Genomic DNA, 10,466 nt, shown 5'->3' on the forward strand with positions numbered 1-10,466 from the left:
CCGATGTCCAAATTCTCCGAAACAAGAGCTAATTATTTGATTTTGCTCCCTGGGTTGTGTTCCTGCCTAGCCGAATTCCATTTCTGTTTATTTAATTGCAATTTCTTCCCCGTTTCCGTTGAGATTTCAGCCGATTTGGAGAAAATCGCAGAAAACCGCGATTTGGGGGCAGTTCGGGGCCGGCGGGGATCGCGGGCAATTGGTGAGCGCTGCCCAGCCCTGCCCAGCCTGCCCGATTTTTTTTTTTTTAAATGCCGGCGGTCCCGGGCAGCCGGTCAACGCTGCCCGGCCTGCCCAACACTGCTCGAATCTTTTTTTTTTGGTACATATATAATTTAATTTAATTAAAATTAATTTAATTTATTTTTTTCTTAAGAAAATGTGATAAATTAGGAAATGACAATTTTGCCCCCCTCGGAGCCGATGGACCGAAATTAGGTGCTGACAGCTTGCCCCTCTTTGGTTGCGTGCTCAAATAGAGGATGCAGCCAAAGACTATAAGAAGCACCTCGTTTGGTCCTGGCGACCGTTTGGCAATTCTCCTCGTTTTTACTAATATGTAGACCTGTTGCAAAAATAGTAAAAACCATAAATTAGTAAATGTGGACGCATACTTGAAAGACATTAAGTGAGGACACGAAGTCCAAAAAGTAGTAAATGCCGACACGAAGTCCGGAATGCAATGAATGTGGGCACGAAGTCAAAAATGCAATTGATACGGACGCGAAGTCCAAAATGCTGTGAATGCGGACACAAAGTTTGGAAAGCAGTAAATGAGGACACGAAGTCCGGAATGCAGTAGACTCGGACACGAAGTCCGGAATGTAATGAATGTGGACACGAAGTCCAAAATGCAGTAAAGATGCGGACGCGAAGTCCCAAAAACAGTAAAGATGGACACGAAGTCCTGGACGCGAAGTCCGAAAAGCGGTAAAAATGGACGCGAAGTCCGAAAAGCGGTAAAGATGGACACGAAGTCCTGGACGCGAAGTCCGAAAAGCGGTAAATGTGGACACGAAGTCCTGGACGCGAAGTCCGAAAAGCGGTAAATGTGGACACGAAGTCCTGGACGCGAAGTCCGAAAAGCGGTAAATGTGGACACGAAGTCCTGGACGCGAAGTCCGAAAAGCGATAAAGATGGACACGAAGTCCTGGACGCGAAGTCCGAAAAGCAGTAAATGTGGACACGAAGTCCTGGACGCGAAGTCCGAAAAGCGGTAAAGATGGACACGAAGTCCTGGACGCGAAGTCCGAAAATCAGTAAATGTGGACACGAAGTCCTGGGCGCGAAGTCCGAAAAGCAGTAAAGATGGACACGAAGTCCTGAAAAGCGTTAAAGATGGACACGAAGTCCTGGACGCGAAGTCCGAAAAGCGGTAAAGATGGACACGAAGTCCTGGACGCGAAGTCGGAAAAGCGGTAAAGATGGACACGAAGTCCTGGACGCGAAGTCCGAAAAGCAGTAAATGTGGACACGAAGTCCTGAACGTGAAGTCCGAAAAGCGATAAAGATGGACACGAAGTCCGAAAAGTAGTAAATGTGGACACGAAGTCCAGAATGCAGTAAATGCGGACACGAAGTTCGGAAAACAGTAAATAAGGACACGAAGTCCAAAGAACGGTGAATGCGAGAGTAAGAATCACTGTTATGGGGTAGTGTAGGGCTATTTGTTCGGTGTTAAGCCGGTATTGTGCTGAAATAATGCAGTGATAACTGCGCCCTGTCGCTGGTCGTGCGTCCATGGGTTTGTTTGGCGAAGTTGACGTGTGCTCCTTTTTGGGTCCTTCACCCGAATAGGGACTGCGACCTGTCGAACGAGACAGACATATGCCCGCTCGGGGAGGACGCATCCCGGGATCTGTACACTCAGACCTGTATGCAGGAAAACGATAACCAACGATCGTTGTCAGTCGGGCAGAACTTGCTGAAATTGCGATATGTAAAGAAATCTATGTAATGATATTCCGGGAATTTAGATTCAGTGGCCGTTTGAGGGGTGACCGCGTCCCCGAGTATGACATGTATTTGACTTAAAGGAATGGCCTTTGCAAGACGGGCATGACCCGCAGAGTTTTTGCATGAAGGTAAAAGGAAGGATCTTTAGGAATCCTCTAAATCAAGGATACGACGATTCGAACTCATTTCGAGGCATGTCTTGAACCCGTAGAATCGAAGAGAGTTTGCTTGCGTTGAAAACCGCTAAACCACTACTTGTCATAGCTCCACACGAGGTGTCGCAGCTCTTTCGTGGTTGAACCGACAATTTCCCCTAATTTTTGCCCAGGCCGCAAAACGCGCGACGACCTGACGGGGTATTTTATTTTGACTTTTCTCTCATGAATGCTCTCCTTTTGCTACGACTGCCCAAGATAGGGTTCGATCGCACCTCTCGGTTCCTTTAACTTTTGCCTAGACCGCCCTTTGTGGGTTTTCAGCCTAGCAATGATATAATTCATGCTCTCCTTTTGCCACGGCTCCCCTTTGCGGGATTTTAAGTCGTGCCCCTCATTCCCTAATTTTTGCCTAGGTCGCCTCGGGGAGGTTTTCAACCTAGCGGGAAAATTATTCTTTTTCTTTTAGAAATGTTCTTATATGGAAGGATTGGATGGAGATGGCATAAATGCTGATAACAGAAAATGTGCTGAAGTAAAGCGGGCGCGAAGCCTGAAGAATACGGAAGAAGACAAGTATTGGAAGTGCGAGTTGTAGCTGCGGGGACATGCAACGGCTGTAGAACGACGAAGCACCCAATCAGGGATAGTACTTCTTAAGGGCATCGGCGTTGACTGGGAGCGCATTTTCGGTCCCGTCCATGTCGCTTAAGATAATTGCCTCTCCGGAGAAGACTTCCTTGACGACAAAAGGCCCGTCGTACTTGTATGCGAACTTGCCCCGAGAATCGGGTGTAATATGTAGGACTTTCCGCAGGACGAGGTCACCAGGTTTGAACTCGCAGTGGCGGACTCTCGCATTGAACGCTCGGGCCATTCTCTGTTGGTAGCATTGGCCGTGACATAATGCTGTTAGCCGTTTCTCATCAATGAGATTGAGCTGTTCACAACGTTGCTTCGCCCATTCTGCTTCTTCAAGTTCGGTCTCGGCGAGGACCCTCATGGAAGGAATCTCCACTTCGATTGGGAGGACGGCCTCCATGCCGTAGACCAAAGAATACGGGGTTGCCCCGGTTGAAGAGAGGATAGATGTTCGGTATGCCAAGAGCGCGAAAGGAAGCATCTCGTGCCAATCTTTGTAAGTCACCGTCATTTTGTCGATGATCTTCTTGATATTTTTGTTTGCAGCCTCCACTGCACCGTTCATTTGGGGACGGTATGGAGTGGAGTTGCGGTGATGCACTTTGAATCGCTCACAAAGCTCGTCAATGATCCTGTTGTTCAGGTTCTTGGCATTATCAGTGATGATCGTCTCAGGGACTCCGTATCGAGCGATGATGTCACGCTTGAGAAAACGTGCCACAGCATTTGCAGTGACTGCAGCAAGCGTTACGGCCTCGATCCACTTGGTAAAATAGTCTATCGCCACCAAAATGAATTGGTGTCCATTGGATGCTTTGGGGTTGATAGGACCGATCACGTCGATACCCCACATTGAAAAGGGCCATGGGGCTGTCATCGGGCGCAACTCGTTAGGCGGTGCTTTGATCTGGTCGGCGTACACCTGGCACAAGTGGCAATGCTTGACGTGTTTGACGCAATCGGCTTCCATGGTGGACCAAAAGTAACCCAAACGTATGTGGGGTCCACAGCTCTCTCCATGTATCTCTCCCATGAGACGTTGTGCCTCGACTTCGTCAACACACCGGAGTAGTGTGGCGTCGAAAGAACGGCGATAGAGAGTTTCTCCACTCAGGAAATAATGTGCTGCGAGTCGCCGAAGTGTTTTTCGATCACGACGGTTAGCGAATGTAGGGTATTGACCGCTTTGCAAGAAATGCTTAATGTCTTCGTACCATGGCTGCTCATCGGTCGCCTCGATTGCGTCGCAGTAAGCAGGGCCTTTGGAGATCTCGATCTCGAGTGGTTCAATGAGGTTTTCTTTCGTGATGCTCACCATGGATGCGAGCGTCGCAAGTGCATCTGCAAATTGGTTCTTGATGCGAGGTGTGTATGTGAATAAGATTGTCTCGAAGTTCTCCGCTAACTCCTCAAGATACTCGTGATATGGCACTAGCTTCTCGTCCTTCGTCTTCCATTGCCCCAGAGTCTGGAAGATTGTAAGCATAGAATCTCTGAACACTTCCAATTCCTTCACCTTGAAGTCGATCGCTGCTTGCAGGCCAAGGATGCATGCCTCGTATTCGGCCACGTTGTTGGTGCAAGGAAAATCGACTTTTGCTGCAATCGGATAATAACGTCCGTCGGGGGATATCAGCACTGCGCCGATACCAGAACCGGTGGAATTCACTGCGCCGTCGAAATACATCTTCCATGCGAATTTGTTCTCCTCACTATCTACTTGGAGGATCCCTTCGTCCGGAAAATTAGAGTTGATTGGCGTATCATCTTCGATTGGGAACTCCGCTAAGTGATCTGCAATTATCTGCCCCTTAACTGATGTACGGGGCACATATTCAATGTCGTATTCCGCCAGCTGACATCGCCACTTTGAAATGTTCTTCATAGAAGATGGACTATCGAGCAAGTACTTCAGGGGATCCGCCTTTGACAATGAGCGGATAGTGTGGTAGAGCGTGTATTGTCGAAGTCTCTGCATAACCCACACTAGCGCGCAACATATCTTCTCAATCTCCGGGTAGTTAGACTCCCCTTCAGTAAACTTCTTGCTCAAATAATAAATGGCGTGTTCTACGCGCGTGGACTCGTCTTCCTGCCCTAACATGCATCCTAGGGATTGCCGGCGCACTGTCAAGTAAAGGATCAGCGGACGATCTGGTGTCGGCGGAACTAGCACTGGTGGCTGAGCCAAATATGCCTTGATAGTATCGAAGGCCCTCTGACATTCCTCGTCCCACTCAATTGCTGCATTTTTACGAAGCAGACGAAAGAGTGGTTGACATTTGTCTGTCAAGTTTGCGATAAATCTTGCAATGTAGTTCAGCCGTCCCAAGAAACCTCGTACTTCGCTGGCCGTCGATGGCGGACGTAGCTCCCTGATTGCCTTCACCTTGTCCGGGTCAACCTCAATGCCTCGCTCACTGACCACAAATCCTAACAGTTTCCCTGACTTAGCGCCGAATGTGCACTTCGTCGGGTTGAGTCTGAGCTTGTACTTCTTGAGGCGGTCAAAAAGGCGCTTTAAATTAACCAGGTGGTCCTCTCCTTCTTTGGATTTGGCAATCATGTCGTCAACGTAGACCTCGATCTCTTTGTGCATCATGTCGTGGAATAGCGTGACCATCGCCCTCTGATATGTTGCCCCGGCATTTTTGAGGCCGAAGGGCATGAATCGGTAACAGAAAGTGCCTCACATTGTGATGAACGTCGTCTTGATCTTGTCCTCTTCGGCCATCCGAATCTGGTTATATCCGGAGAAGCCATCCATGAAGGAGAACAACGTGTGGCGTGCTGTGTTGTCGACTAAGACGTCAATGTGAGGTAGGGGGAAGTTATCTTTGGGACTGGCTTTGTTGAGGTCTCTGTAGTCGACGCAGACACTCTTCCATCCTTCTTCTCTACGGGCACGATATTCGCTACCCATTCAGAATAATTGCAAACCTCCAGGAACCCTGCGTTAATCTGTTTGATAATCTCCTCTTTGATGCGGAGGAGAAGGCTGGCACGTTGCCGCAGTAAGTGCTGTCGCTTGGGTGGAAACCTCTCTGTATCAAGCGGTAGGAAATGCTTGACTATCGATGGATCTAAGCCTGGCATGTCGGCGTAGGACCAAGCAAAGACCTCTTGGTAGTCTGTTAAAAATTCGATCATCCTGGCTCGTTGTGTAAAGTCGAGACCCGTCCCAATCTTCAGGATGTGAGGTTCTTCTTCGGTACCCACATTGATCTCCTCTGTCGGCTCCATGGAAGTGAGTTGGCGGTTCTCAAGGCGGCGCAAACTCTCTTCTATCTCGGGCACTCGACCATCCTCGTCGAGTCCTTCCCCGAAGTATATGGGTCGGGACTCTTCAAGGAGTTCCTCGGATGGGTTCGAATCGACGCGTCGAAGACTCAGATTCGAGTGGAGCCTGGCGATTTAAATAAATTTGTCTTAGAAACTTTAAAATGCTGCGAATAAGTGAGAGAGAAAGAGAAAGTAGACGCGAGAATTCTGAAAAATGCATGTAGGGATTTTATTAATGATGAGGACGCAATGCCATAACAAGAATCCCTCTTCCGTCGTGTGGCTTATGGCTATGCCGACACGCGGGGAATATCAAAACATAGATGGCCTTACACATCGACGATTACAGCCGAGTAACGCGGGACTGAGGTCCAGTTGTTGAGTTCCTCATTTTCCTGCGCGAGGCGGATGTAAGCCCCCGGAGTTGTCTTGTCGGTGACGGCGCATATGTTTGGCAGGTCAACAGGCTCGCTGTCTGAATCCGAGGAGAGACCGTCAAGAGTACCTACGATAATGTGTGGAGGCCCAGGAAAAAAGTAGGAGAGCGGCTGAACCGGGATGCCCCTGTTGATCTTCCCATAGCGTGCAGCGAGACGGTGAATGTGCTTGCCCCTGCGGGCCTCAATAATCTCGTGACAGGAAGGGCGAAAACCGAGTCCCCTCCTGTTCTTGTACTCCTCGACCTCGATGGGGCGGTTGATCCCCTGCCCATGTGCTCCGAGTCCGGTGCCGGGAATGTAATTGTGGCGCAGCAAAACCTTCCCCACCATGCGGTCAGCGCGGGTTGGACCGATCTCTCCGTAGTCTCGAATGACGGAGATTGTTTCAAATGAATGGAAGGAGAGGTTTTGATCGTCCCCGATACTGATGTAGGGGACAGCTGTCTCCTTGTAAATGGTGTAGTCCTCCTCACCCTTGACCGTGATAAGTCGATCTTCTGCGATGAATTTGATCCTTTGGTGTAAGGACGAAGGAACGGCGCCAGCTGCATGGATCCACGGTCTCCCGAGCAACAAGCTAAAAGCATTCGGAATGTCTAGGACTTGGAACGTAACAGCGAATGAGCAGTGACCCACCTCGATCACCAGGTCGATCTCTCCATTACTTCCCTTCGCGAGCCATCGAAGGCTCGAACTGCAGTTTTACTCGGACGGATGCGGTTAAAGTCCACGTTCATCTGCTTCAGCGTGGAAACCGGGCAAACATTGAGTGCCGAGCCATTGTCGATCATGACCCAACCGATGATAAAGTTATTGCACTTGCAAACAATGTGTAGTGCCCGCGAGTGTGCCCACCCTTCTGAGGGAAGTTCATCATCTGAGAATGAAATATTGTTGGAAAAGATCGAACTAATAGTCTCTTCAATCCGCTCCGGAGCTGTCTCTTTGGGAATCTGCGCTGCTGTCAGGACCTTCAGAAGCGCTTCACGATGTGGCTCTGAACCCAAGAGAAGGGCGAATAGTGAAATGTGGGCTGGAGATTTGCCCATTTGTTCAACGACCTTGTACTCGCTTGCCTTGATAATCTTCATGAAGGCCTCAGCTTCTTCTTCAGTCACCTTCTTCTAGGGAATGGACAAGGCTTCCGGGGCGACTTCGGGCATTGCCAGGGCTTTCCCTTTGTTTGCGGCCTTCGGATTTTCATAGACTCGACCCGAGCGCGTCACGCCCATGACGCTAAATTGACTCTCGAGGTTCCCAACACTTCCTTCGTAGGTCTACGGGACCTTGCTGTCTTGATATGGCTCTCGTGCGGGGACTTCTATCACGAATGGGGCGGGCGTGGCATCAAACCCTGCGTACCCTACACCAGTTTCTGCAGGAACATATTCGATCACAAACGGGGCCGGTGCCTCCTGTCCGGTCTCGTACTCCCCTATAGCACAAACACCGATCATGTTAATGCTGGGTCCCGAGCTCGACCCGTGATCGGGAAGAGGATTTGATTGCACGTTCGGGGGTTTGACGGCGTTGAACGTGAGCTGCTTATCATCAATCATCTGTTGGATCCTCTCCCGTAGCTTCCAACAATTGTCATTGGTGTGACCGGGTGCGCCCTGATGGTACTCGCAGCGCCGACTCTGATCTTGGATGGTTGGGTCGAAATCAGGGTAAGGTGCTATCGATCGGATCTTGTTACCCGCGAGGAGTTGCCGGTATATATGGGAGAGCGGAGCCGGCAGAGGTGTGAACTGTTTACGCCGCGTTTGTGTTGCGATGCCCTGTTGGTCCTGCGGAGCCGGAGCCCGTTGCACCGGCTGAGGAGTTCTCGAAGCCGGGGGCCTATTTTGTTGAATCGGAGGAGGAGCAGGGGCATAATTATGGGCGTATTGCTGCGGGACCGACGACGGAAAGGAAGCCGGCGGAGCGGAATAGTAAGCTTGCTGTGTTGGGGGTTGTTGTTGATAATGTACCGAAGGTGGGGCATACGCTTGAGTGGCCGGTGGTGCGGGCGTGTAGCTTATGGAATATTGTTGGGGGGCCTGGCGCCCTGAGTTGACAGCGTTGACGGACGTGCCTTTCCCTCTCCTGTTTCCCGCTGTCCCAATGGCGGCCCTGTTCGAGGACTCTCCTTCCTTTTTCTCGGCCGGACCTTCTATCTTGCCGAGCTTAATGCCGATGTCGAGCTTCTTTCCGGCATCGATAAGGTTGGAGAATGAAGAAGTGTGGGCCAACAAGTGCAGGTAGTAGGCCCCTTTAAGAGCGGAGTGGAATAATTGGATCTGCTGTGCCTCACTGATCGGAGGGACGTGCTTCGCCGCTCTAGCCCGCCACTTCACTGCATAAGCCTCGAAGCCCTGGTCATTGGTCATCTCCATCGTGCTGAGCTCCAGCAGAGTCGGGGGTGTCTCCGCACAGTACCTGTACTGGTCGATGAATTTGCTTGAGAGGTCTGCCCACGTGGGGATATCCGCAGCTTTCAGTGACATGTACCAATCCAGAGCCGCTCCTGCCAAACAATCCTGGAACGTATGGATGACGAACTCTTCGTAGTCCCAGTACTGCAGCATTTTTCCCCGGTAATGACGGAGATGGTGACGAGGGTCGGTCGTGCCGTAGTACCTCTGGAATTCAGGCACCTTAATCTTTGGGGGTAGCTGCATACCTGGGAAAAGACTCCAATTGCCGTCGCCGGCATCGAGGCGGGAGGCGCCTGATTGTAGGGCTCGGATATTCTCTTCCAACTTCTTCAATCTCTGTTCCTGTTCAGTCCCCGTTTCCGGGAGAAAATTTGTGGGTGGAGCTCTAGGGGCCGCGTGGTTTGGCGTGCCCGGTTCAGAGTAGGCTATATTTATGGGAGGTGGAGCTTGGTAAGAAAGGCCGATATGGGGTTTTGGAGCTTGGTACGGGGGAGGTTCAGCAATGTGAGCAGGAGCCTGGGCAGTTGTAGGCAGGAATATGATCGGCGGTGGGACAGTGGAAGTCGGAGCTGGGACCGACGCAGAGACTGGAACCGGGACTGATGTGGAGATCGGTGGAGGTACGAGCGTAGGTGGTTCCAACATTGTTGCTGAAGCAGGTGGTGCTGGAAGATTGTTAACCGGATGGGCCGCCGGTGCGTTCACTATCGTTGGGGCAGACGTATCTCCATTATCGGGGATCAAGGTCGGCTGGGCCCATGGGCTTGGATCGACCGCTGGCCGGAGGTGGGGTGAAGCTCGAAGAAGCGCGATTTGGGCCTTTGAGTAGGGCCATGAGCTCGGCCATATTGGTGGCCATGGTGGCAGCCAGTTGATTGACCGTGCTCTCAAGTACTGCAATACGTGCACGATCGTCAGCTGCGGAAGATGGCTGTCCTCCTGAATATGCCAGGTATGGGCCCGAAGATACAGGTGGCGGAAGATGAGTCGGGGAAGCTCCCCGATGTGCTGGTGGCACGCTTGCAGGAGACACGTGTAGTGGTGGCGCATGCATAGTCGGTGCTTGAGAATGAATTGGGGTGATAGACGTATCTTCCTCAAAGACAGCTAATTAATTTTCTTCTGCCATTCTTTGTTGGAAACGAGTGGGATATCGATGAGGTATCGCCAGTTGTTAACACCTAGATTCCATAAGTGCGTGAGTAAAGATTCTCTTTAAAATGAATAAAGTATTGAATAAAAGAGGAAATGCATGAAATGCATGAAATTTGAAAACTAATGCTGTCATTTGCATTGACTCCGAACGATCCAAAATATAATGCAAAATTTTAAAAGAAATAGTCCTAAATCGATCTTCCACCGCGCCCGGGGACCAATTAACCATCGCCATGGAGAACCCTAGTTCGAGGGTCTAGCAGGGGTGTCTATCCTAGGGTGTATATGGACCCCCGCGGGCCCTTTTCCTAGACCTCTCCAAAGCGGCGTTTACTCAAGCCAATTCCTGATCGCGCCTCTGTAGCTCGGCACGAGTCTGGGCGAGCTCTTTCTGTAGTTGGCGCTGATCAACAAG

At 50.7% G+C, this 10,466-nt stretch overlaps 1 protein-coding gene across 1 annotated transcript; it reads right to left on the reverse strand.

The window, feature by feature from the left end:
- Nucleotides 1-7,753: 7,753 nt before the first annotated feature.
- On the reverse strand, nucleotides 7,754-9,139 carry LOC116203939. The gene has a single exon (XM_031535926.1). The coding sequence runs from the start codon at nucleotides 9,137-9,139 to the stop codon at nucleotides 7,754-7,756; it is 1,386 nt and encodes a 461-aa protein (XP_031391786.1).
- Nucleotides 9,140-10,466: the final 1,327 nt, after the last annotated feature.

The sequence above is a fragment of the Punica granatum genome, chromosome 1 (assembly GCF_007655135.1).
Source record: "Punica granatum isolate Tunisia-2019 chromosome 1, ASM765513v2, whole genome shotgun sequence".
Lineage (NCBI taxonomy): Eukaryota > Viridiplantae > Streptophyta > Magnoliopsida > Myrtales > Lythraceae > Punica > Punica granatum.

Excerpts from the sequence above, each read along its gene's own strand:
- LOC116203939 (XM_031535926.1), bottom strand. The coding sequence starts at position 9,139 with ATGCAGCTACCCCCAAAGATTAAGGTGCCTGAATTCCAGAGGTACTAC.